General features: G+C 46.5%; 2 protein-coding genes and 1 long non-coding RNA gene across 7 annotated transcripts; 2 read left to right on the top strand and 1 right to left on the bottom strand.

The window, feature by feature from the left end:
* Nucleotides 1–10,217: 10,217 nt before the first annotated feature.
* Nucleotides 10,218–11,376, top strand: LOC309330839 (olfactory receptor 6N2-like; the record flags this gene model as incomplete). The annotated part of the gene is made up of 1 exon (XM_081842723.1): nucleotides 10,218–11,376. The coding sequence occupies one exon, from the start codon at nucleotides 10,218–10,220 to the stop codon at nucleotides 11,196–11,198; it is 981 nt and encodes a 326-aa protein (XP_081698849.1). The 3' UTR covers nucleotides 11,199–11,376.
* Nucleotides 11,377–16,506: 5,130 nt separating this feature from the next.
* LOC309329726 (olfactory receptor 6N1-like) lies at nucleotides 16,507–17,463 on the top strand (the record flags this gene model as incomplete). The annotated part of the gene is made up of 1 exon (XM_081840738.1): nucleotides 16,507–17,463. The coding sequence occupies one exon, from the start codon at nucleotides 16,507–16,509 to the stop codon at nucleotides 17,461–17,463; it is 957 nt and encodes a 318-aa protein (XP_081696864.1).
* A 2,497-nt stretch (nucleotides 17,464–19,960) lies between these two features.
* LOC309330587 lies at nucleotides 19,961–26,260 on the bottom strand. 5 transcript variants are annotated; one of them, XR_014151493.1, is made up of 2 exons: nucleotides 26,208–26,260; nucleotides 19,961–20,726 (listed from the first exon to the last, which is right to left on the bottom strand). It is a non-coding gene; the product is annotated as an uncharacterized lncRNA (long non-coding RNA). The 5 variants fall into 5 exon arrangements; XR_014151494.1 differs by having other exon boundaries at nucleotides 26,099–26,213; XR_014151495.1 differs by lacking the exon at nucleotides 26,208–26,260 and adding an exon at nucleotides 25,675–25,808.
* Nucleotides 26,261–27,989: the final 1,729 nt, after the last annotated feature.

Raw genomic sequence — 27,989 nt, 5'->3', positions numbered from 1 at the left:
TGCAAGAGAATCATCCTCTTGCAGTTACCCAAGCACTGATGCATGGAAGCTTGCACATAACCCTAGGGACACATATGTGCAGAAACAGATGGATAGAATGTTTTCCCTCATCTTGCCAAAGGAAATGTCCCCAATCAAACATTCCTTCTCTAATGTTGGCTTCTCATTTTTTCACAGAGATGGATTGTTACCTGCAGGGAACCAGGACCTTGACCTCCTCGTGACAGGTTAATCATAGGTGTGCTGGTCCCGTGGGTTACCCGAGAGGCGAGGTCCAAGTCTGGTCTGTGGTCAAAGGTGCAACATGGAGGCAGTCCGTAGTAGCTGAAGCTGGGTGCAGGGCAGGGAGTCAGGTGAAGTCAGGAACAGGCTTGCAAGCAGGGAGCCAGGGCGGGTCAGGAGCTCAGGCAGGAAAGCAGGACAGGGTTCAGGCAGGATCTAGCAACCAACAATGTTGCTCCCGCAACTTGGGACTGGCTGGCTTTTATCTGCCCCGAGGCATAGGGCGGCCCCGATCCTCTGGTGACTCACCTCTCCTGGTCTGGAGGTGAGCACTCCTCCTGCGGGAACTTAGTTCCCTCCGCCTCTCTGCCCTGAGCCTCTGCAGCTCAGAAGAGGCTGGAGGGTTACCGGACCCAGAGGCAACCTCATCTTCCCCTGACGGGGCTGAGAGTGGAGCACCTGCAGGCAATGGGTCCTCCATCCCCTCAGGAGCCAGAGCAGACTCAGCTGGTGCCTGCACCTGAGGATCCAGCACAGGTGAGGACCCTTCAGGCTCAGGCCCCAGCCCTGGCTCAGCTGGTTCTGGAGGCGGGGAATCCTGTGCAGGCTGGGATCCCTCAGGTTCAGCATCCGAGTCTGAATCCCAGGCCATCACAGTAGGGCTATCAAGTGATCGAAAATATTTTTATGGATTTCATTATAAGAATGTAAGAGCTTGGCTTGAGCATGCCAGTGGCCCGTCTTGTCCAGCATCCTATTCTCCCAGCCGCCAACCAGATGCCCACAAGCAGGACCAGAACACAACAACAACTCTTGTCCCTTGTGATTCCCAGCAATTGGCATTCAGAGGCATGCTGCTTCCAACAGTGGAGGGCCATGTCTCTTGTTTCTCATTCCCTGCCCCAGTTAATACTCCAGAAACAATAAAACAAACCACAGTAACCTTCACCCACACCAATAATTTGTCCGTTGCCTCTTAACATTGGTGCCCATCTGTCATGACCCTGCAGCCAAAGTTCTCATCTTTAGGGGATGAGGCTGAGGTCTCTGAAGCATATGGGGAAGGATATGCAGGGTCAGTCCCAGAAGCACTCACAGTGTGCTTCTGGGGCAGTGCTCACCCCACCCAAACCAGAGGATGTTGCACTGCCATCCTCTGCCTTAGAGGACTTTGCTGCTGAAGAGCCAGGGAGACCTGAGGCTGCCCTCTTTGTAACAGCAGAAGGTGACTGGAGAAGGCCCAGTCCTTTAACCAAAACAACATCTTGCAGAACAAGTGGTGGCAAAAGTTAGGTTGCAGTTCCACTGCTGCCACTGCAGCTATATAAGGGCTTATCTTCAGCTTATTTCTTGCTAGAACAACTTCAGAGTTATGTGTTCCCCCAGAGCACAGCCTGAACCGCATCCCACATCAATACTGAACCTTGTCCCACCTTGCCTTATCTAACATCATGAAAGGGCCTTCGAATCATAGAATTGTCAGGTTGGGAGGTACCCCCAAGCATCGTCTAATCCAAAGCATCCATGACGGACGGCCATCCAACCTCTGTTTAAAAGCATCCGATGAAGGATAGTCCATCACTTTCCGAACAAGTCTGTTCCACTGACTTGCACCCTCAGAAAGTTCTTCCCAATGTCTAGTCAGGATCTCATTTTTTGTAATATGAACCTATTGATTCAGGTGCTACCCTCTGGAGCAGCAGAAAACAAGCTTTCTCCATCTCCCAGGATGATAAACAGTCTGGAAACTAAGCCTTATGAGGAAGGATTGAGGGCACTGGGCATGTTTAGCTTGGAGAAGAGAAGACTGAGAGCTGATAGGATAGCCACCTTCAGATATCTGAAGTTCTGAAATATCACATGGAAGATGGAGAAAACTTGGTTTTTTCCCACTCCTCTAGAAGGTATCACTCAAATTAATGGATTCAAATTACAAAAAAAGGATATTCCAACTAAACTTTAGAAAGAACTTAGTGATGATGAGAGCTGTTTGACAGCGGAATGAGCTACCTCAGAAGGTGGTGGACTCTCCCTCACTGGAGGTTTTTAAACAGAGGTTGGGTGGCTATTGAGTTGTGATTCCTGCATTTCAGGAGTTGGACTAGAAGATCCTTGGGGTCCCTTGCAACTCTCTAATTATATGATTCTAATATCTTCCCCTTCTCCCAGCCCAAAAGAGCAAAGCTTCTCCTCCACTGCTATGCTACCAGATCACCCACATTCAACTGTTGTGGCCACAGTCTGATGACAGACATTGCACCAACAAAATGCCATTGAACTCAACAGATGGATCACCTGATTTCTGAAATCTTCACAAACGCTTTTGAGATCACACCAGCTCAGCACACCCACTCACTTACCAAGTCTATAGAGATAACACCTGCAAAATAACCCCTTATGAGACCTTCACCCAAAGACTCCTAATCTATTTTTCCTTCCTCTGTGGATGGGGTCACAAGGCTCTCTTCCCAATCTTCTAATGACTTTGTTTACATGCCTGCCTCTGATTTCCCCAACGTGACCGCAAAGTTTGTTTGGCGTCAGAATAAAGTTTGTTGCAGTTTTAATGAGCACACTGAGATGGTAAATAGATAGATGATAGATAGATAGATAGATAGATAGATAGATAGATAGATAGATGATAGATAGATAGATAGATAGATAGATAGATAGATAGATAGATAGATATAGATAGATAGATGATAGATAGATATAGATAGATCTGGCATTGTCATCACCTCTACTTACCAGGAAAGGGGGACATTTGCACATCTCCCTCAAAATGAGGAGCAGGGAGAAGTATACTCCAAAGAACCTCCACTGAAGCTAGAAAGTTAACATTCAGAACAAACGTAGCCTAAAGACACCCTGAAAACTAAGAAAGTCTAGAACTAGGTCATGCTTACATCTGCCCATCAAAAGGTGCAGCCCCCCCCCCAAAAAAATCATTAACTTCCACACATGCTGGGAAGATGAAATTTATCGCACGCACCCTGGCCCCAAGATATTCTGATTGTTAAAGAAGTCTGGAACTGGGTGGATCTCAACATCCGTCCACCCCACAAAACTTAGCCTACTTACACGTAAAGTGAAAAGCTGTGAAATGTTTTGGGGAGGCATTATCCTTGCCGCATCTCCAGCATAAAGCAACCTTAGCAAATCCTTTTGTATACAATCATAAAGGAGTCCAATAGATTCTGAATATTGTTTTCTGTTGTGTAAGTCTTAATTTGAGGTCCGTTGATACCATAGGTATTGAGGCTAAAACACTTTCCCACTGTCTGGGAAATATTGAAAGCTCCAATTCTTTATTCCAATCCAAGCGCCTATCTGATTTCGCCTGGCAATTGATTCCAGACTGCTAGAGCTGCAACACTAAAAATTCGCTCTGATTCATGTTCCTCCTGTCCCAAAATGTACTGGTCCCAGTTCAAGTATGTCCTTTCACAAAACAAACTAGTTTAGCTCAAGTTCATCCAGATGAACCTCTTAGGTCCAAATATTATTATTGTTAGTATTATTACTATTGGGAGGGAATTGCCATTTTGAATGATAGAAGGTGCTTTGTTGAAATATAGAATCCACAGGTTCCATGGACAAGCAATAAGATGTCAACAGAAGGTTTAAATTGCCCCCAATAAAATGAAATAAATATGCATAATAAAGTTGATAAAGATGGATCTCATCAGAAAGATTTGTGAGGTGAGTGGGTGTTTCTGAGAACAGGTAGATCAATGCAACCAGCACCTATGAAAGTTCTTCAAGAACTTCTGGCCAAATTTCATTCTGAATGTTTATCCCCTTACCTTCTTATGCCTCGTTAATTGCCTTTAGTTAATTACCCCAGAGGGAACGAATGGAACAGTGATGGGACACATCCCTCATACCAGCCTGACGAAAACTAACTTCATATCCCCCTGTTCCCCACAAACAAGCCACTTGACACACAACTCCCAAGTGTTGATGATGAGAGTCCCACATCCCCCAGAGAAGAAGAGGAAGCAGCAAAAACAAACCCATTCAGGGAGGAAATCCCAGAACTGTTTGTTAAGTAACACTTTAGGGATACAACCAAAGATTCCATGGGGGGGAGGGAAGAGACCAGAGCTCAGTCAAACAGATCCATTAAAAAAAAAACCAAAGCAGGTGTTGACATGGCGTTGTAGACAACTAAGTCCTACTCACACAAAACCCACTGGAATTGGCAAATCTAAGCTAGTCATGTCTATATACTTCAATGAGTTTCCCTGAGTTTCCTTCAGTTTACTTCACCGAGTTGGCGAGGCTCACTTGATAATGGCAAGAAATAAAGCCCTGTCCTGTAGAATACCCTGCCAATGGAGATTTAGCAGGCACCTTCTGTGCCAACTTTTAAATACCTGTTGAATACATTTCTGTTCTGCCAGGTCTGTGCAAGCAATTAAGAACACACCTTTCCACAATGATGTCTGTTTTAAACCATTTTTTAATGGTTTTCACTATATGGTTGTATATCGTTTTCACTATACAGTTGTATATATTTTTGTTTAATCAGCTTTTCTATTTTTTATGAAGTAGTGGTATATAAATATTTTTCTATAAATAAATACGTGATGAGTCTAAGTCGGGCTAGCCTTGGATACAACCCATGGCATCTACACATCTCAACGTCAGCCCCAGCTGGCACAGCCAACAGTCAGGAATGATGGAAGCTGTAGTCCAACAACATTTGGAGGACACCAGGTTGGGGAAGGCAAGGTGGGTTGATGATCTGTCCCTCTGACTTCATATAATGCAATTGAGAGTCAATGGCAGAGAAGCTCTGGAACATAAGAAGAGCCCTGGATCAGACCCATCTACTCTAGCATCTTGTTCTCATGGTGGGCAACCACATGCCCTGGGGAGAAGCCCACCAGGAGGACCTGAGTGCAAGAGCACACTCCTCCCCTGATATTCCCAGAAAGTGATATTAAGAGGCATACTGCTTCCAACAATAACAACAATTATTATTATTATTATTATTATTATTATTATGCCAGCAGCTGACTGAGTTGCCCCCAAACATTATGGGTGGCTCCCAATAAAATATTAAAAATGCAATGGAGGTAAACATAGTTGCAATCAGTAGCCTTATCTCCATGAACTGGTTTAATCCCGTTTTGAAGCTCTCCATGTTGGTGTGCTTCCTTGCGTCATGTGAGAAGTAATTCCATAGTTTAACTCGGTGTTGTGTGAAGATGCGCTGCCCTACATCTGTCCTAAATCTCCCATCACTCAGCTTCTTGGTCACCAAGTTCTAATATTATGAGAGAGACAGACAGACAGACAGACAGACAGACAGACAGACAGACAGACAGACAGAGAACCTTCCTGCCATCTCCAGTTAAAACAGCCTCAAGTGATAGAGTTGAATAAGACTTGTGACCTTTGAGATTCTCTGCCAATCCCTTTTCGGGGTGCACAGAGTGGATCCTAAGAGGGCTGCTCAGTCATGGATACAGCTGCCAAGCTGCTCATCTGACTCAATTCCTTGAGTCAGAGTGACTGAATCTGTATCCACCGCTCATGTGCTGGTTCATGACTAAGGGCTTCCAGATTTCACAGTCCTGGCCCTGTTAGCATTTGCCGATTGCCATGGGACTTTTTATGGTTTGGGTTTGGGATGGGTTTTTGGAAGACGCCTGTGCGTGAATTTGTTTTATGTGTGTAGATCAGTGCACACTGACCAATGCACAGTTCGCAGCAAGGCTCTATTCCAATGGCATGAGTATCACGACGACCAGTAGATTCTTATCTGCTGCAGCCTTCATCCGCCTTCACAGCCGTTGTATCTTCCACCTGTTCTGCCATTGAGAACTTCTTGGATCATTCTTTGTCTAGCTCCTCCCCCTTGACCTTACAGCCTTGGGTGACCCTGCTGGGAGTACGAGACTCCCGATGGCTTCACTCACAAGGCTCATAGGAATGTGCAAGCCCATTCACCACAACAAGTGAGCAATCATAATAGCCAATACTAGTGCATTTGGAGAAACAGCCTGACAGTCTAAAGCAGTTTCATAGGTACGTATTCCATTTGTGCATGCATGCATATGAATTGAGTACACACAGGGTTCTGGAGCAGTGGTTTCCAGTGAGTTTTGCTGATTTGTCCAACTGTGATAGAAGAACCACTCCATCTCCATCTTCAGCCAAGGGAGGGCATGTTTTCTCTTCCAACCCCAAAGGACCAAACTAACGAAGAACAAAGCCCCTCTCTCTTGAGAGATGAGATGAGTAGGGGAAAGGGATGAGCCCTTCTGGAGCAGACCAAAGTCCTATCTAGTCAAGCATTCAATTCTAGCGGTGGCCAATTAGATATCTCTGGGAAGCCAAAAATAGGGCATGAGGATGATAACACTCTCCTGCTCATAATTCTCAGCAGCTGGGGGCAAAATTCCCCTCACCCTGGAGGTAGCATATAAACCATCACAGCTAGTACCTGTTAGGAACAGACAGCTTCAAAAGCAGCCGGAGACAGACAGGGAAGCAATCTCCATCACCTACTGTGCTGTTCCCAAGACAAAGGATAGATCACTGAACAGAAGGAATAGCATGCACCTATGAAGGTGCTTTTAATTTTGTGACTGCTGTCACCATCTGCAGTGATCATACGACTAAACAACAACAAATGAAGGTGCTTCATGCCAGAAACCACCAAGATTTGGAGTAGGCAAATAACACTCTCTCCTTTCCATAGCTCCTGCAAAAAAATTATTTGACAGAGAAATATATGATTTCCTTCATGGTGGTAAGCAGTTACACCCATTCATTTGTTCCAGAAGTTTATTGTTTCATTTATTTTTAAACTATTTGGAATGGGGGATTCCATTGCTAATGAGCTATACATTGGGGCGGAGAAGGATAGTCTAAAGAATGGTGCAACCCAAATTATCTCTTTCCACAGCACAGCAACACTGGAATTCATCAACATCCAGTCAAGCTGAAGATTCAGGACAGACATAAAGTATTTCCTTCACACAGCACATAGTTAAACTATGGAATTAGTTCCCACAAAATGTAATGATGGCCACCAACTTGGACAACTTTAAGAGAAGATTAGACAGGTCCGTGGAAGATAAGGTAGGAAGGAATGGCTACTCACCATGATGGCTATGTTCTCCCGCCACTGCTGAGAACATTGTGCCTCTGAATCAGGGATGTGCAAACATTTTCTTCCAATATTCATTTGCACTTTCATCTGGTATTTTACGATCTGGTGTAATTGCTTTATTTTACACAAATCTACCGCTTCACTGTCTTTTGCTGCAGAGATGCACATATTTATAACTTTTCTAAAGTAGCACACAACAGGCACACATATCTCAACCATCAACTAATATTTGCAAATCTTCCTTGCTTGTTCCCTTTCAAAGTTAATGAATTTCCAGAAGGGTAGCCCTGTTAGGGCTGGGGAGTTTTGCGGCAAAAACAACACCATAACAACAAAGTCACTAGGGCCATCTATGGCTGCAAACCTAACCATGTCTTCTCAGAAGTAAATTCCTTTAAATTTGGTGAGGTATGTGGGGTTAGGATTCCAGCCACTTCTGCAACTTTGGTTTCTCAATTCAGTATAAACTTGTCATCCTTTTTCTCTTTTTTGTGACAAGTGAAGAGAACTTCAAATGGAGGGGAAGGACATGAATTTTAATTTAATTTTACTTCTAGAAAGAAGAGTTATGGGTGGTCAAAAATCAGCAGTCAAATCAAGTTGATTCTCCCCATTTTGACAAATATGTTAGGACTTCAACTGTGAAGAACAGGTAAAAGCTGCAGGTAACAAATATGCTACTTCTTTCCATGTGAAAAGAACAAAAATGAGTGGTGCATTCATTTAAAAAAAAATCACAATAGGAAGCAGATTAAGGTGGAAATGCTGAACCCACTTATCTGGGAGTAATCGTCACTGGATTTAATGGGTCTTACACCTGAGTAGACATGGTTAGGACTGCAGTATTGGTGCACATAGGCTGCCCTTGGCAACGAACAACACTTCAGAAACAAGAAAAGCAAAGAGGAAGTTGCATACATCAATGAATATGTAAATAATGTACATTGCTAAACAATTTAGTTATCTGTTGAGAGAGAGAGAGAGTTAAAATTTTGATGGTAGAGAACTAAGGGAAAGAGCCTTCACAGCAAAGGGTCAAAGGAACAGATGGAAGGAAATTTGCTTGATAGTCCTTTTTTCAACAGATTCCTCCGACTGAATACCAGTTACTGGGGACCACAAGTGGAAAAAGCGCTGTCGCACTCAGGTTGTGCTTTCAGGCTGACCACAGGATTTTGAAGTAGATGGGCCATCGGCCTGATCCAGCAGGGTTTTCCCCCCTGGTGCTCTTGTGAGCTATAAGGGAGCTGTTACTTCAAATGAAATAGCTTGGACCGAAAACTTCAAATAGGAGCTGAAGGTTCCATCCCTTCCTGGTTCTCCATCATACCCTGGTGCCCATTGGGACTAGTGGAGCAGAAGGCAGGAAGCCCACCCACAGATGGGGCCAGATCCAATGACAGGCAGGGCAGAGCCAATGATCGCTGGAGCCTACTAATACTAGTTTTGTCCCCATCCTCCTCCATGCTGACTTCTACAAGACACTGAGAATGAGGAGGGGGTAGCTGACAGATGGTGCCATTCCCTGGACCAGTTGCAAGTGAGAAAGCAGGCAAGTAAAGGCAGACTGGGGCTGGCGGGACAGTGGCCCATTTGCCCATATGGACCAGCCAACACAGGCTTGCACATACTTCCCCATCCTCCTGAGTAGCCTCACATGCAGCTCTGAAACTCCTGCCTGGTTCATCACCTTATCTGTATCAGGGGTCCTTGGAGAATTGGAGAGCCAGACAAGAGCCCCAGTAACAGGTGTGGTGGCCTCTGGTCCTGGGTCAGGGATATCTGGCTCACAGGTGCTGCAGAGATCTGCTTGCTACTCTTCACAGACTGAGACTATGGGAACATGGAAAGGAGCACGGTCAGGGGACAGTTCCAAGAGTCAAATAGAGAGGCCTGGAGGGCCAAATTTGACTCTCAAGCCTGAGATTCCCAACTCCTGACATTTGTAGAGCTTGGTTAGGAGTTAACACATTTAATTCTTCATGTCAACAGAGCTTTTTTCCAGCTGGAACTCACCGGAACTCAGTTCCGGCACCTCTCAGGTGGGCGCCATTGCCATTCTAAGAGAATGAGGGGAGCGTTCATGGAGAGTTCTGGCACCTCTTCTTCTCAGAAAAATAGCACTGCATGTCAAGCATGAAACTTACTTTGATAGCTGAGAATTTGAAGTCTTCCGGAGACAGGCAGTGAAAACTGAAGAGGAATCAGTTCCTGGGAACCTTTCTCTCTCCAACATTTATCTCTGCTTAACTCTCTTTTAGTGGCAAAGGTTGAGAGGGAGGGTTGGGGACAATTCACTGCGAAGGAAAGATAAAGTGAGTTACCAGCAGAGTTTCAGGAAAAGGGAGTTGGGATGCTTCTGCTTCCTGGTGTGTTAGCTCCTGGTGCCCTCCAGCCTGTCTCTGGAGGAGTCTTCAAGACGGATAGTCGGAATCCAGCTTAGGCAAGAGCGATTTATTACCATCATCGGCTGTTTTTTATTGCAAATGTAACCGAAAGAAAAAAGAAGCAGTGTCAACTCCCATTGACAAGAGGAAGGATCAATCAACCCTGATTTAAACACATATATTAATATAGTCAGTCTACATGTCCAAACAGATAACCAAATGTGATCAGCAATTATAAGATGTGTATTTAAATGTAGACAGGCCACTAAGATATACAGGTAATTGAGGAAGGGATGGTTGGTATCTATACTTCCAGCTATTGAGTGCAGGTCCTTTACAACCCTAGGGATCAGCATGCAAGAGCTACTTTTGTTTTACTGACATTTTAATGTTTATTTAATTATTATTAAACAGTACACATGCTTCACAAGCAAGGGCTACTTTTAATGTGGTCTTCTGCAGCCATTGTCTTTTTCTCTATGCCCATATTTCAATTTTTTCCTGATCTAGGGGAGATGGAAGTCCTCAACCAGACTGAGGTCACAGAGTTCATCATGGTGGGCTTCCCAAACCTCCAACGCTTCCACAAGCCCCTCTTCCTTTTGCTCCTCCTTGTCTACCTCTTCACCATCTTCGGCAACCTGCTCATTTTCACCATCATCCGCACCGACCCCAAGCTCCACACGCCCATGTACTTTTTCATCAGCATCTTGTCCTTCTTGGAGATCTGGTATACAGCCACCACCATCCCAAAGATGCTCTCCAACCTGCTCAGGGAAAGGAAGAGCATCTCCTTTGCCGGATGCCTCCTGCAAACTTATTTCTTCCACTCTCTGGGGGCCACTGAGTGCTACCTGCTCACAACAATGGCGTATGATCGGTACCTGGCCATATGCAACCCTCTCCGCTACCCGTCCATCATGACAACCAAGCTGTGTGTTCAAATGGCTGCTGGGTGCTGGATCTGTGGCTTCATGTGCCCTGTCACTGAAGTCATCTTAGTCTCCAAGCTCCCTTTCTGTGGCCCCAACAAGATCGAGCACATCTTCTGCGACTTCCCACCATTGCTCAGCCTGGCCTGCACCGACACCTCCATCAACGTCTTGGTTGACTTTGTGGTCAATGCCTTCATCATCCTGGTGACCTTCCTGCTCATCATGGTCTCCTATGTGAAGATCATCCAGTCCGTCCTGAAGATCCAGGTGGCTGAGAGTCGTGAGAAAGCTTTTTCCACCTGCGCCTCCCATCTGACGGTCGTCCTGCTCTTTTTCGGAAGCATCATTTTTATGTACGTCAGGCTGAAGAAAAGCTATTCTTTGGAATATGACAGAGCATTCGCCGTGATCTATGCCGTCCTCACCCCATTGGTCAACCCAATCATCTATAGCTTGCGAAACCAAGAAATCCTAAGAGCGATAAAGAGGAGGATCAGCATGAATATGGCAGGGCTTCCGTCATGAACTTCACCATCCTCAGCCCATTAGCCAACCCAATTCTCTACAAAAGAGATGGGAAGCCCAAAGACCAAATGCAGCCCTCCACACCTCTCTTTCTGGCCCTCAGGACTTTCTCAAGGCCACACAACTCCCACATCCACTGTACCAAATGCTAGTCCTGCTCAGAGTGGCCCCATTGAAATTATTGGACATGACTAACTTAGTTCTATTAATTTCAATGGTCTACTTGCAGTAGAACTTAGTAGAGCAACAATAATAATTCTCAGTAGAGTAATGATAATACATGCCAACAGGATTTCCTGGGCTATAAATGCTATATGTAAGTTTGGGGCCCCTGCATCCCACCCCCACCCCCACAATTTATTGACAAGAACTGCTGCTTGTTTACATATATTAACTTAGCCTAGTCTACCTCATAAGGCTGTTACAAATATAGATATAGAGGGGATGTTCATCAAATTTGCAGATGGCGCCAAACTGGGAGGAGTGACTTATACTTCAGAAGATAGAATCAGGATCCAATATGACCTTCCTTAGAAGATTGGAGAACTGAGCCTAAACTAACAAAACTGATTTCAGTTGGGACCAAGAAAATCAAAGCTCTGGAAACCAAGCCTTGTGAGGAATGGTTGAGGCAGCTGGGTATGTTTAGCCTGGAGAAGAGTGGACTGAGAGCTGATACAATAGCCAGCTTCAAGTATTTGAATGGCTGTAACATGGAAGAGGAGGAGGAGGAGGAGGAGGAGAAGAAGAAGAAGAAGAAGAAGAAGAAGAAGAAGAAGAAGAAGAAGAAGAAGAAGAAGAAGAAGAATTTATTATTTATACCCCGGCCATCTGGCTGGGCTTCCCCAGCCACTCTGGGCAGCTTCCAACAAAATATTAAAATACAGTAATGCATCAAACATTAAAAGCTTCCCTAAACAGGGCTGCCTTCAGATGTCTTTTAAAAGTCTGGTAGTTGTTGTTTTCTTTGACATATAGTGGGAGGGCATTCCACAGGGCGGGCGCGACTACCGAGAAGGCCCTCTGCCTGGTTCCCTGTAACTTGGCTTCTCGCAGTGAGGGAACCACCAGAAGGCCCTCAGCACTGGACCTCAGATGGAGCAAGCCTGTTTTCTGCTGCCCCAGAAGGGAGGACCTTAACCAAAGGATTCAAATTATAAGAAAGGAGATTCCAATGAAACGTTAGGAAGATCTTTCTGATGACACCTCAGAAGGTGGTGGACTGTCCTTCATTGGAGGTTTTTAAACAGAGGTTGGATGGCCACCTCTCAGGGATTCTTAGCTGTGATTCCTGCATTGCAGGGGGGCTGTACCAGGTGGTCATTTCTAACTCTACAATTCTATTATTCTATAAAAGGGGGGAGGGAAGAAAAATATACACAGCCTTGAACATCTGGGTGGAAAGGCAAGAAACAAATATAGATTACACTTCTCAGCCGGGGGCACCCTCCCTGTGGAATGCCCTCCAATCAGATGTCAAGGAGATCAATAACTATACAACTTTTAGAAGACATCTGAAGGCAGCCCTCTATGTTTTTATATGTGTTGGAACCACCAGAGGGGATAGTATTCTTGTGGTTGGGTTCTGCTTGAAGGCTTCATACAGTGGTACCTCGGGTTACATACGCTTCAGGTTACGGACTCCGCTAACCGAGAAATAGTGCTTCAAGTTAAGAGCTTTGCTTCAGGATGAGAACAGAAATCGGGCTCCGGCAGTGCAGCAGCAGCAGGAGGCCCCATTAGCTAAAGTGGTCTTCAGGTTAAGAACAGTTTCAGGTTAAGAACGGACCTCTGGAACGAATTAAGTACTTAACCTGAGGTACCACTGTATAAGCATCTCATTGGCCACTGTGGGAACAGGATGCTGGACCAGATGGGCCATTGTCCTGACCCAACAGAGCTCCTCTTGTGTGCTTTTGTAATATCATCCATGCCTCACGTAAAATTTAGGACCCACGGAAAATTTGGTACCCATGTCTTCCAATATATCCTGGTTGCTGTAAAAACAGTTTTGCTTTCTGTAATTTATTACAGGGCAGTTAAAGGCTGAATTGTAATGTGTTGCCCTGGGCAAGATAAAACAACTAACAAATGTAATAAAATAAATATCCATCATTCATCAGCAATGCTAGCTGGAACGAAGAGGAAGCAATCGGAGATACAGGGTGTTTTTCCTTCTGGAGGAGGAAACTTCTAATTAAAGGCACAGTAGCCTTGAAATGAGGGACACGGGTGGCACTGTGGGTTAAACCACAGAACCTAGGACTTGCCGATCAGAAGGTCAGCAGTTTGAATCCCCGCAACAGGGTGAGCTCCCGTTGCTCGGTCCCTGCTCCTGCCAACCTAGCAGTTTGAAAGCACATCAAAGTGCAAATAGATAAATAGGTATTGCTCCAGCAGGAAGGTAAACGGTGTTTCCGTGCGCTGCTCTGGTTCACCAGAAGCGGCTTAGTCATGCTGGCCACATGATCTGGAAGCTGTATGCCGGCTCCCTCGGCCAGTAAAGCGAGATGAGCACCGCAACCCCAGAGTCGGCCACGACTGGACCTAATGGTCAGGGGTCCCTTTACCTTTACCTTTAGCCTTGAAATGTCTTGATACGATTTGCCTATCTGGTGCTGCAATTACTAGTTTCACGAAAATATTTGGCTGTCTCTCTCAAAATAGAAAACATGAGGTATATTCTCAAATGGCTACTTCCATGGGACGTATAGGCATAATTTAAGCAACCTGTCTGGTAACACACATAACTCTCAAAAGCCCACCCACCCACTTCCATTTGTAAACATGAAAAATATTAAAGTGATTGCTTTACAATAATCCCCCCCACACACTTGATCGCTTTATTTTGTAAGATGCCACTTTCTGACCTGGTAAGGGGGGGGGGACATTTTCACAAACTGGTGCCAAGGGGGTTAAGCCTGGCATAGGGACTGATTCCCAGAAATAGTATCAATCCAGCCCATTAGGTTTGTAACAATGAGCTCCCGAAGGCCAGATCCAAAATACGTACGTAATCCACAGGTAACTCCTGGAATTAGGCAGCCAACCAAGTCCACATTTAAGCCACAGGTTGGAGACCCATTTGATGCCTTCCTGATTTGCTATTCCCATGAACCTTTAAATGCTGCAGGAATCCTTGTACGAAATGAGAAGGCAGGTAAGTGCCTACTTTGGAAACGTCAGTTCTCTGGTGCTGAGTGTGCTTTCCTAAAAGGGGGGGGGGGACATATTTTGCATTTATTGTGGGTTTCTAATTGGGAAAGCTTCTGCAGTGGAGGATGCTATGAAAACAGAGCCCTGTTGGGTCAGGACTAAAGGTTCAGCCGCAGCTGGTATGGGGAACCTCTGTTCCTCCGGATCACAGCTCCCATCATCTCTAAGCTTGCTGACTGGGGGGAGCTAACAACAACTGGAATTCTGCAGCTTCCCCCTCCCAGAACAGGGTTTTACTGGCTTTTCCAGCGGTGTTTCAAATATACACAATTTCACTTAAATGCACAATGCCTTGGAACGTAACCCCCATGTAAATTGGGAGTTGCCTGTATTGTTTCAGAAAGTGCAAATTGGGTAAGCTTGCCTTTAAATGTGAATGGAATGGAATTTCTCCCCCATCCTTAGAGCACACACACATTTTATCTTCACAACAACCCTGCAAGGAAGATGAGGCCAAGACACAAGAGTGGTTGGCCCAAGACCACCTAGTGGCCAAACATGGATTCGATACTGGGTCTTCCTGTTGAAGTATAACACTGTAGACTAAGAGACAGAGCCAGGACTTTTTTCCCCAGCTGGAACACGCTGGTACAGTGTTCCAGAACCTATCAGGGACCCCAGAAGTGGAGGGAGAGACCTGACCAGCCTCCGCAAAGCCCTGTTGCACCTCCCCGAAGGAAACGTACTCTATAGACTCCAGAGAGGATCTCCTCATGAGCTGGGGGCACAGCAGGGCTTTGCTGAAGCCAGTGTGGTGTAGTGGTTAAGAGCGGTAGTCTTGTAATCTGGTGAACCGGGTTCGCTTTCCCGCTCCTCCACCTGCAGCTGCTGGGTGACCTTGGGCTAGTCACACTTCTCTGAAGTCTCTCAGCCCCACTCACCTCACAGAGTGTTTGTTGTGGGGAAGGAAGGGAAAGGAGAATGTTAGCCGTTTTGAGACTCCTTCGGGTAGTGATAAAGTGGGATATCAAATCCAAACTCTTCTTCTTCTTCTTCTTCAGCCTCCCAGCTAACAGCTGGCATGTGGGAAAGCCATACCTCAGCTGAGCAAGCCCCATGGAAAACTAACACAGGAAAAAAAAATAATAAATTATTTCTCTCTCTCTCTCTCTCTCTCTCTCTCTCTCTCTCTCTCTCTCTCTCACACACACACACACACACACACACACACCCCTATCTATCTGTCTGTCTGTCTGTCTGTCTGTCTGTCTGTCTATCTATAGTAAGCAAGGCTAATTAGGTTAATTTGCTCTGAGTTTTTATGCTGGGTGTTTATTTTATTTTGATTTATATTGCTTAAGAAATAGTTTCTTATGCCCAGGACCAGAAAAGAGGAACTGGAAAGAGGAATAGTTTCTTATGCCCAGGACCAGGAAAGAGGAACCCCCATGTTGGGCCAGCATTGGGGATCTGTCCATTTATCACAGTCAGTTGTGGCCCCTGTGCTCATGGCGACAGCTGATGCGGGAGTTGGGTGTGTGTGGAAAGTGAGGTGGTCATGGCTCAGGTGGCTGCAGCCGTGTAAGCGGTAGCAATGGAGTAGGAAGAGGTGACATCACCACTGGGGATGGTTAGGGCCTTAATCACACCAAGTTGGGACATGTTAGGCACAACAGTGCAGGGACGGGGAAGGCAGAAAGGTGAGGTCAAGTAGACCTGGTGCAGCAGCTGAGTATGTGTAGAAGAACAAGAATTGCCTGCAGTGGGTGCAATCCTGCAGGCTCCAGGGATCTGCTTCACCTTTGTATTCCCTGCAGGGAACATGCTGGCAAAGCAATAGCAGCTGGAAAGAAACACACTTTTTCTCCTTCTCCCTGCCCCCTGCCCAACTATATAGAGGTTTTTTTAAATGTGATTAAATATTAAACCCCGGTATAAAGGGCTTATAAAGTTCCTAGTCTTGTGTTCATCAGTGTAGAAAGGGCAGTGAAGTCTTCAGATCCTGGAGTCCTTGGAGTCTATCTTCCCAGCCTTGCGGCAATAATCCATATTCAATGGCTCCTTTTGATGTGCAGGTATTCTGTTGCCACTGTCTCTTTTGCACAACTCTACTTCCACAACTCACATTTCTCCAGATCAGCTTCTAGAGGAGATGGGAATCCTCAACCAGACCGAGGTCACAGAGTTCATCATGATGGGCTTCCCCAGCCTCCAGCCCTTCCACAAGCCCCTCTTCCTTTTGCTGCTCCTCGTCTACCTCTTCACCATCTTCGGCAACCTGCTCGTTTTCACCATCATCCGCACCGACCCCAAGCTCCACACGCCCATGTACTTTTTCGTCAGCGTCTTGTCCTTCTTGGAGATCTGCTACACAGCTGCCACCATCCCAAAGATGCTCTCCAACTTGCTCAGCGAGAGGAAGCGCATCTCGTTCTCCGGCTGCCTCCTACAGATCTATTTCTTCCATTCGTTGGGGGCCACCGAATGCTACCTGCTCACCGTCATGGCTTACGACAGGTACCTGGCCATCTGCAGCCCCCTGCGCTACCCAGCCGTCATGACGTCCAAGCTGTGCGTCAGATTAGCTGCCAGCTGCTGGGTCTGCGGCTTGCTAGGCCCCATCGCCGAAATCGTCTTGGCTTCCAAGCTCCCTTTCTGCGGACCCAACAAGATCGAGCACATCTTCTGCGACTTCCCACCGCTCCTCAGCTTAGCCTGCACCGACACCTCGGTCAACGTCCTGGTCGATTTCACAGTCAACGCTTGCAAGATCCTGGCAACCTTCCTGCTGATCATGACATCTTACCTGCAGATCATCAGGGCCATCCTTCGGATCCGCTCGGCCAGCGGCCGGAAGAAAGCCTTTTCCACGTGTGCCGCGCACCTCACTGTGGTCGTGATCTTCTTCGGGAGCATCTTGTTCATGTATGTCCGACTGACGAAAAGTTACTCCTTGGATTATGACAGAGCGCTGGCTGTTGTATACGCTGTCCTGACCCCTTTCCTTAATCCGATTATCTACAGCCTGCGGAACAAAGAAATCAAGGCGGCCTTAAAGAGAACGTTCCACTGCCAGAAAATAATGACTAGAGAAATGGAGCAGCCTTGAGGGAGTGGGGCTGGAAGTAAGGCTGAAATACGTAGGGAGAACACAAAGGCTTTGCTCACACACACACACATCCTAGGGCTGTGTGCCTTTAACAGTTCCATGATTGCCCCACTGAAAATCTAGAATCAACTAGTCGGCGTAGGCCGAGGAGGCTAGTCAGGAGAGCAAAGTGGGGCAGAGCTCTGCCCATATATCTTTCTGCACCCCAAAAGCCAAAGCTCTGGCCCAGCAGTCCTGTGCGACATCCACAGTTTCCTATTATCCAAGGATTCCCTGGATTTTCTGCAGGCCAATCACAGCTATGCACAGCACAGCCAATCACAAGCCTCACTTATGGCCAGCAGGTCCCACCTTTCACCCGTGTCTGTGGAAGTGGAGGAACAGGTGGAATTCTAGGGTGAGACAAGCCCCTAGGAGGCTCCCCTCTCAGTAGGAGGGATATGGGGGCTGTGAGGGAGAAGTGGGGTGAAAGAAAGACAAGAGAGAGAGTAACTGGTGTGAGGAAAGGGCAACAGGGAAAGCTGGTGAGAAGCTTCAACCCAGAGGGGGAGGAATTGAAGTATCGGGGGTGGTTAGGAAAGTTGAGGGGGCATAAATCCTCCAATGGTGGACTTGAGGGAGCAGGGTTTCCAATAAGACAAGGAACCTTTGCAAAGGGAAGGTTGTGGGAGCCTTATTGTGGGGTACTTACCTGAGGAAATAAAACATAGAAATCATGGGGTCCATGGTTATAAGGTAGTCCCTGACTATCCTTGGGAGTGATGATGGGGTTGGGGTGTGACTGGCAGGTAATTAATTATAATAATAATCTGAGCACAGAATCCAAATAATAATTGCATTTTTATCTATGCATTCACAAGTTAGTTCAGTTCACCTAAAAATGTGGTCCAAACAAGATTATCTTCCATCTTTACTACCTCCCCCCCCCACACACACACCCTACAAAGACTCCCCGGAGCTCTGTCCATGGTCCTGATGCCACTCCTAACTTGAACTGTCTGCCCACTTCTGCTTCCTCTCTAAAATTACTTCAGTCAACCCTTTTCAAGCTCTTCTCCACCTCTGGTCAATGGCTTTTCTGGTGGTCTCAGCCTGGAACAGGATACATTCACAAACGAATGAGCAGTTTGGTTTTAAATATATATATTTTTAATAAAATGTTAGCTTGAAACAGTATTATTGAACATTTTAAAGAAAAACACATTTACGTGTACATCAGTTCCCATACCTGGAGCATCTAAATAGCACTGGGGAGCAGTTTATGTCAACAGGAGCATTTCAAAGATGGCAGAGCAAATGCGAATGGATTTGGGTGTGGTGAACAGAGCCTAGGTTTCCACAGTCTAGCAGTCAGTAATGCAGGGTTGTGTTGGAAGGACACAGCTGCCCAGAAAAAGGATCAGCTGAGTACGACCCCCGGAACCAGCCCCCCACAACCACACAAAAATCACAAAAATCCCCACATCTCTTCAAGAAGCCTTGTGCCACTAAGGAAACAGAATCATCAGGAAATGGCCAGAGGACAGTCCTCTATGTCCACAGAACAGGTCAAATTGAATACTGCAAGCAGATGTTGATAATGAAACCACTAAGGGTGAGAGTTGCTCAGAGGCCAGCCCTTTACGTCCAGATCAACAGCAACGATGATTGCTGTGAAGACCCTGTAATGACAGCAAAACTTTCTGAGCAGAGCTCTCTGTGACCACAAGAAGAGGCAATAAATAAACTCCCTGGAGAAGGAGGACAAGTCAGAGCTCAGCTCCAATGATTGCTAAACAGGCAGCAGTGAAATTGGTGAGGGTTTTTAATAAGACTGACCAGCTGCAAATGAGATTCATGGGATGTTGGCCAAGCTATCCCAGTCATTAGGCAGGGTGAAGCCACTTCCTCAGGTGGCGGAATCACCCCAGCTGGCATGCCCACAGGTGACCTGGATGCCCAGCTGCCTCTGCCAGCGGCAGAGAAGCGGCATCACTGCCAGCTTTGATTTTGAGCAAGATCATGTCTATTTGGGGTGAGATATCTCCCCAAATCAGCGCCATCTTGCTTGGAATCTGCACCAATGGCAGTAGTGCTTGCTTCTCCGCTGGTGGCAGATACAGCAGGGCACACAGTGGCAACAGAGCAGAAGGAGCAAGTAGGGCATGGTGGGAGCAGCGGCAGGGCAGCCTTTCCCATTTTTCCTCAAGTGAGAAAACCAGGCACACCAGCCCTGGGTGTTGGCCAAAGTTTCCAAGACCTCATAAGTGATGTGAGATAAGCTGCAAGGTGGCTTCCTCTGGGGGTCACCATATAAGGCCTCTATAACTACCTCATGGAAGATGGAATGAACTAATTGGTCTTCCACAGTGATGAATAGGTGTTTGTTTGCAGGAAGAAATGAGTGCCACAAACAGGCAGGTAAAAACAAAAGGGCAATAGCTCCATGGTGATTGTTGTTGTTATCATCATCATCGTTTTATTTATATGCTGACTGGGTTGCCACCAGCCACTCCCAACAAAATATTAAAAACACAATAAAACATCAACCATTAAAAACTTCCCTGAACAGGGCAGCCTTCAGACGTCTTCTAAAAGTCAAACAGTTGTTTATCTGGTTGATATCTGGCAGGAGAGCATTCCATAGGGTGGCTGCCAATACAGAGAAGACCCTCTGCCTGGTTCCCTGTAGCGTCACATCTTGCAGTGAGGGAACCACCAGAAGGCCCTCATCCCCGGCATCTTCAGGCTGGGTTGAAAGAGACTCCTGCCCGAAATCCCAGACAGCCACTGCCAGTCAGTGTGGACAATACTGAGCTGGATAGGTCAACGGTCTGATGCAGCTTCCTAGATTCCTAAGGGGCTGGAGATGTTTCCACATCATTGTAATGGGTGGCAATTCATGCGAGAAAAGCCATTGTAATGGGAATCCCAATGATGGGAGGGGGAAAGGAAATCCCCTTGACAAGGGCCAAGTTGAAAGCACAAAAACCCACCCACTCCAGTATCTCAGAGCTGCTTGCTGAGTTTGCGCACTTGTCTCTCGCGGGCCTCGAAAGCTATCTTGGCATCCATCAGCTCGGCCAGAGCCTTGCGTATTGCCTCCATCTCCTGCTCTGCCTGCTTGTAGTTCTGGGCCAGCTCCCGGTTCTCCTGCTGCAGCTGCTCAAGGATCAACGTGACGTCCTGGTTCTGCCGCCTGCAGCGGTTCTTGAGCTGCTCTGCTTCAGCAAGCAAGGTCTCCACCGTCTTGATCATGGACTCAATCTGCTCCCTGGACATCGCTGCAAAAGGGGAACGTGAATATTTCGCTTAATTCTTTTAGAAAGAGGAGCTCTTGGGTCAGATCAAGGAGGCATCTAGTCAGTTTGGGCTGGTCCATTAAAGCAAATGAGGCACTGCCCTACCAAAGCTCAGCCAGCCAGCCAGACCCCATATTCCTGCCTTTATACAGTGGTACCTCGGGTTAAGTACTTAATTCGTTCCAGAGGTCCATACTTAACCTGAAACTGTTCTTAACCTGAAGCACCACTTTAGCTAATGAGGCCTCCTGCTGCTGCCGCGCCACTGAAGCACAATTTCTGTTCTCATCCTGAAGCAAAGTTCTTAACCTGAAGCAATATTTCTGGGTTAGTGGAGTCTGTAACCTGAAGCGTATGTAACCTGAAGCGTATGTAACCCGAGGTACCACTGTACTAACAACCAGTTGCTGCAGATGGTGCTGGCTGTCAGCTCCTTCCTCCTTAGAATACATTCACACACCATACATCAGGCTTCCTCAGCCTCGGCCCTCCAGATGTTTTTGGCCTACAACTCCCATGATCCCTAGCTAGCAGGACCAGTGGTCAGGGATGATGGGAATTGTAGTCTCAAAACAGCTGGAGGGCCGAGGTTGAGGAAGCCTGCCATACATTGAAAGCACAATGATTCCACTTTAAAGAGGCATGGCTTCCCGCAAAGAATTATGGGAGCCGTGGTCTGTTAAGAATGCTGAGAGCTGTTAAGAGGCCTCTATTTCCTCCCCCCTCCCCCCAGAAAAACCTACGATTCCCAGAGTGCCCTGGGAAGAAGGGTTGGTTGGTAAACAACTCTCAGGAAGAGCCAGTGACAGGCAGAGCCACTAATTATAGTTTTGTCCCATCCTGCTCCTCTCTGCCAAGTTCTACAGGGGGCAACACTGAGACTAAGGAGGAGGAAGAATCTGGCAGGCAGGGCCATTGCTTGGTTTGCTTATAAGAACGAAGGCAAGCAGATGGGGTTTACTGAGGACAGGCTGATGTTGGTGGGGCAGTGCCCCACTTGTCCTAATGGACCAGACTCCACTGCAGATCAGTGCAAGCAATCCACTAGTCCAGAACTGGCTGCGGATCTCCAAGATCTTAGACAGAGAGAAGCTTCCTGCTGCTTGATCCTTTTAAAGGGAGATGCCAGCTGGGATTGAAGCTGGGACCTTCTGTATACAAAGCAGATTGAACTATGGTCTCTGTCTTGGAACTGATACCACAACAGCACAGGTTCTGTATTGTCTACTCTGACCAGCAACCACTCCCCAGGAACTCAAGCAGAAAGAGAGTCTCTCCCACCATCCTGCCACCTGACTTTTTAAACTAGAAATTCTGGAGACTGAGCTTAATACTTTCTACATGCAAAGTGTGCTCCCTTCCACGGTGCTTTTGTCTCTTCCCAACTAAGAAGATCTCCAGGATCTGACAGGGGTCGTTCTCATAATTTGCTCTCAGGTCTTTGTAACTTGAGATGCCAGGGATTGAATCCAGAACCTTTTGCAGGTGTCCTGCCACTGAGCTAACCAGCCCTTCCCTCAGGCCCGAGGCAGTTTCAGTTTTTATAAGACAGTGTCAGTTCTTTGACTTGAAAGAAACCAAAAGACATGGAAGGCTCTTTAAGAGTGGTCCAGTAAACTACAGATATGCCATATTCTGCAACAGTTGAATTTCCCAATTGATGCTGAAAGGCAGTCCCACATAGAGCAGATTTAATTAGAGTGACATTATTATAATAATTATTATTAATAAGCATATTAGTTCCCTTTTTTTACAAAAGTAACTCAGAGACTCGCACCAATAATTAAAAAATCATGAACCTGTCAATTATGATATTCCCGGTTTCTCAGGAAAACATCTGTTCATGTTTCTGCAATGATGTGTGATTCTTTCTTTGAATAAAAGCAACGTAGTGGAAGTTTGTCAGTATTTTAGTGAGGAGAATTTCTCCTCATGGGCACTTTTTTTCTAGGTAGCTTTGGTTGATACATTTGCGCAAGAATTCTCTCTAACTAAATGTGTTTCTGTATGCTATTTTCACTAATGTATGAGCTGTGGAAAGACAGGCAGACATAGCTGGTTAGAGAACTTCACTGTAAAATTCAGAGAATTTTACAAGGTAGCTTTGTTTGGGTTCACATATTGATTTCAGAAGTGCAAATCAGGTCGTTTCTCATTCAAATTGCAAACAAAATTATAATTCTCCTCCATCCCTACATTGACATCTACCAAGGAGGGGGGGCGGTTTATGGCTATAAAGCAGAAGGCATCACATTATGGGCTACTCTTCCCTGCCCCCCAACACACCTCAGGTCTTGCCCCTCAGGAAAAGCTGCTCACTCACCAGCTGGGCTGCAGGAAGGCCTGAAGTAAGAGTTGAAAGAGAAAAATCCGTCCAGCTTTCCTGCTTAAGACACTCAACCTAAGCAACTGGGTCTGTGTAAAGATGGGGCCTTGACTCCTTCCGCACTGTCAGGCCACAGGAGGGGTGCTTGATCGATCAGCTCATCAACATGAGGGTCCCTGAGTTTTCCCAGACAGCAACACGGAAGCAGATGCAAAGGATTGAGGAAAGGGATTAAGGCAAGCTAAATCCAGTTGAACATTCAGAGGCTTTACTGCCTGCCTGCTCTCCCGACAATCCGCGGCCTGAGCCTCGACTCCAGTTAGGGAGGAATGAAAGCAAGAACCATTGACTCTTTTCCTTGGAGAATGCTCAGATCCTCTAGCTCCCCAGAATGCTCCGGGATCTGGGGAGATCTCAAGCAAAGCAATAGCAGAGTATCCTTCCGCCTGGAAGTGAATGGGGCAGGTAAACAAAGGATTCCTTCACTCTCTGTGCAAAATGAGAAAAGCAGTCTCCTTAGGGCAGTGGGGCCTGGACAAATTTTTTGAGGACTGTGACATTCGCAGGGAAACCAAAATGCTTGTTTGCTATTGTACGACCAACCTTACTTTATGCTTGTGAAACATGGGCCACTTATAAATGTCATCTCCAACTCCTCGAAAGATTCCATCAACGGTGTCTCTGAAAAATTTTACACATCACTTGGGAATACAGGCAAACAATGCTAGTGTACTGGAAGAAGCAAAGATCACCAGTGTTGAAGCAATGATTCTTCAACATCAACTTTGTTGGACTAGTCATGTTGTTTGGCTGTCTGATCATCATCATCCAAAGCAACTACTCTATTCTGAACTTAAAATGGAAAGCGTAATGGTGGTGGTCAACAGAGGTTCAAAGACTCTCTCAAGGCAAATCTTTAAAAATGTAGTATAAACTCCAACAACTGGGAAACACTGGTCTGCGAGCGCTCCAGTTGGAGAACAGCCTTTACCAAAGGTGTCATGGGTTTTGAAGACTCTCGGACTCAGGATGAAAGAGAGAAACGTGCTAAGAGGAAGACACATTTGGCAAACCCTCACAGTGAACAACTCCCGCCCTGAAACCTCAGTCCCCACTGTGGAAGGATGTGTGGACCCAGAACTGGCCTCCACAGTGTCTTACGGACTCACTGTTAAAACCGTGTTTATTACTCGGCTATGAGTGATCACCAAAGAAGAAGAAGAAGAAGAAGAAGCCACTTTGCCCCCACACACCCAAGCAGCCCTTTCAATCCAAGGGCTGCGTTCCTTAGTCAGCAGCCTTCTAAAGGCCACATGCTGAGTGGGGCAAAGGATTCAGCTCTTATCTTTGTCCAGCCACACTCACAAGTCAGATGGTTTCATGGACAGGCTGGGTACAGAGGAATGGTGGGAGCAACCAGCTGGGGAACCCCCCAAGGGCAGAAGGCTCAGAGCCAGGGGAGTGGTGGTTGGACGACAATGAGTGGTCCGAGGGAGAATAGGGAGAAGACTGGGAAGAGGAAGTGTCAGAAGCTGAAGAGGTAACTGGGCTTAGTGAGCTGGGAGAGTCTGTGGCAGAGAGAATTCCAGAATCAGAGGCAAAGGCAGAAACGGAAGCAGGAGAGAAGGAGGAGGGAGGCCAAGAGATAGAGATGGGTCTGACTGGTGAAGAGGCACAGGTGTCTTCCCTTCCTGCTGCAACAAGCTCCCCTCCTGCCTGGTCTCCCAGAACCAGGAGAGACATGAAGAGGGTAGGGGAAAAGATAGCTTCACGACGGCGCAGTCTCTGATTGCTTAAGGAAAACCCTGGGGAGGAGGAGACAGGCAGCTGTGGAGAGGCAGGGACCTTCAGTCTCTGCAACTGCTTCATGGGGGAAAGACCTGCCAGAGATGAGTTGCTGTGCTCATTAGGCTTGACACTCCTGTGCAGATCCTGTTTTTGCTAATAAAGAGTTAACTCCACTTGCTCAGGGTAATTTACTGCTGGCTCGCTCCTCTCAGATGGCCCTCTCTCCATCCAGAACACTAATTGACTAGAAGTGCTCATCTTGCAGTAACATAAATTGTTTTTTGCACATGGAGGTGTTTTTTTAATTGCTTTTACATGTGAGAGCATTTTTTTTTATTTTGTGTGTATGTTTTTTAATAGTTATAATTGTTTTTTCCCGTATGAAATGGTGCAATTGTTTTTACGGCTGGTGTTTTTGTTGTGAAATCGCTTTGGGATATTTTTACGGGAAGAGATTCATTGAGTTAAATAGACATTATTTTTTTAAGTTGTACCAATACATGGCAATATGCAAATAGTGTGCGAATCCACATTACCTTTTATTTTTACTCTCTCTCTCTTTTAGCAATGCTTTGTTGGCTGCCTTTGATGACACAATTCCCTTTCTGAGAGGATTTCTGTTCTCTGCAACCACCCACTCTGACTTCTCTCTCTCTCTCTCTCTCTCTCTCTCTCTCTCTCTCTCTCTTGCTCTCTCCAGCTGGAGCATGCTCCCAAACTCTAAAAGCACCCTTTGGTAATCTTCCTAGTCTTTCTGCTCTGCCACCTTTACAATCCCATTATCCTTGGCCATTAAAAGAGAGAGAATCTATCTACCTATCTATGGAGAGAGAGAGCTCTTTGCCCCAGGAAGGGCTTATCTTTCAGGACTTCCTCTTTTGCCAGCTGCCTAGGAATAGCTCCATCGATTTACGTTTACATCCAGGGAAATGGATCCCTATCACAGTCGGCCTCAGGAATCCTCCAGTGACTTCACAGGCTGTTTCAGAAGAGGAGGGGGGGCTGAGCTGTATATGAATGAATTATTATTATTATTATTATTATTATTATTATTATTATTATTATTATTATTTTATACCCCACCCATCTGGCTGGGTTTCCCCAGCCACTCTGGGCGACTCCCAACAAAATATTAAAAACCCAATAAAACATCAAACATTAAAAACTTCCCTAAACATCGCTGTTGGTGATGAGGAGGGAATATTGTGGTGTTTTGTAAACTGATGGTCAAGAAACTCACCCGGCTCAAGGGGTTAAATCTGGCCGTCTGGGCCTTTCTGAGTGGCCCTCAAAACTCTCCTCAGACCACAACCCCTCACTGGGCCTGCTTCACACCCAGGTGTTCTTACCAGGTTAAATGGTGTCCACAGTTAGCACCCAGGTAAATGGACTTGGTTGCCTGGATGGAGGTCGAAGGATGGTGTGTGTAAACTTGGTAAACTATCCTACACACCAAGGCAAAATTGGCATTTCTAGCTCTGCCTACTTTTGCCTCTTGCCTCATCCACCACCAATATGTGGCCCTCAGAATGTCATGGCCCTTGAGTTGAAAAATAATTCCCCACCCCTGTTGCAAACTATGGGTGCCCTCTTTTTGTTGTTGCAAAAATTAAAACGGGCCTTTCTAAGTGTGTGTGTGTTTTTAACCAGAGACTCATGTGGGGCATGTTGCCAAATGAACCAAAAATGAAGAAAAAGTTGCTATCTTTGGGGGCAGACTCTGTTCTTATGACTTGAGCAGAAGCCAGGCAGACAAAAAATTAGCAGGTGTTGCTTTTCCATGTCAACTACCATGTTTCTGTGTGGCTAGCTGCTATTAAAGGGTCAGAGAAAGAATGTGGCAACCCCAGGAGAAGAGAGCAGGGTTCGAATAGGAGGCCTACTCTCCTTGGGGTGACCCATGGGTTGTTGCCGGAAGAGAACAAGAAAAAGAGGAGTGGGAAATGGGGAACATGTTGAGATAAAAAGAAAGGCCATCCATCCTTCAAGTCCCTAGTGGGCATGGCACTAACACACAACAATCTTGGCCAGCTGCCCGGGTCCTCCAGGACCCTGACAGGGCCCACTGGTGATGCCTGCATCACTCAGAAGCATTGTGGAAAATTAAAATGGCAACTTCCTGATGCCTTGTGCTCATTCAGAGTCGTGCTTCTGCCCATCACCACCACAACGCACATAGGAAGCTGCCATATCCCACAAGTGTACCGGGGAAAAAATAGAACATCCCATATTTTATTGCCACAAAATGGCAGCCATTTTGGTTGCTGTGATCTCACTCGATTTCCAGACACAATTTCCCAATGCAATTTCCCCCTGAAAAGTGCTTTTGGGGGTGCACGACCTTGCACAGCATCCCAAAATGCGCATTTTTTTGTGTCGTGCCTGAAAAAAAACCACTTTTGTTGTGGGGACTGCAGCGCAAAAACAAGCAAGATCACAGCAACCAAAATGGCTGCCGTGCTCTCACGATAAAGAATAGCAAGATGGTGTCCTGGAAGTAGCATCCTCGATTTGGGCTTCAAGGTGTTGGAGGGTATGAGCTGCTGTGCACTGAGTCAGACCAGTGGTTCAGCCAGCTCAGTACTGCATGCACTGGCTGGCAGTGACTCTCCAGGATTTTAGGCAGTGTATATTCCCATCTCTACATGGAGATGTTGGAGACTGAACCTGGGATGTCCTACATGCAAAGAGGTTGCTCTACCACTAAGCTACAGCCACAGCATGGTAGGAGGTAGCTCCAGGAGAAGGTCTAGCCAACATAATGAATCCAGTAGTCCCAGTGGTCTATGTTGCTTAGCAACAATCACAAGAGGCCAAGCAAAGCATCCCAACTGTTGCATAGCCAGACCATGAGAGGCTTCTGTTGCCGCCATCTTTGTGCCGACTAATAACAACCACACAGGGCAGCATCACCCCCTCTCTGTTGCCTGGCAACCACAGCAAAAGGCCAACCTTGCCCCCGCCTCATTGTTGCCAAGCAACCATTACAAGAAGCTTAGTACCACCATTTCTGTTGCTTAGCTATTCACATTCGAGACGGGCAGTGCCATCACCACTTTGTCGCCTTAGCAACATACACCGGACAAAGTAGGGCTTAGCGGAGTCGTCAACAAAACAGATACCGCCACAAG

This window comes from Podarcis erhardii (genome assembly GCF_964252035.2).
Source record: "Podarcis erhardii genome assembly, chromosome: 15".
Classification (NCBI taxonomy): Eukaryota; Metazoa; Chordata; class Lepidosauria; order Squamata; family Lacertidae; genus Podarcis; species Podarcis erhardii.
Note: the sequence above shows the minus strand (reverse complement) of the source record. Positions and strands in the feature narration are given on the sequence as shown.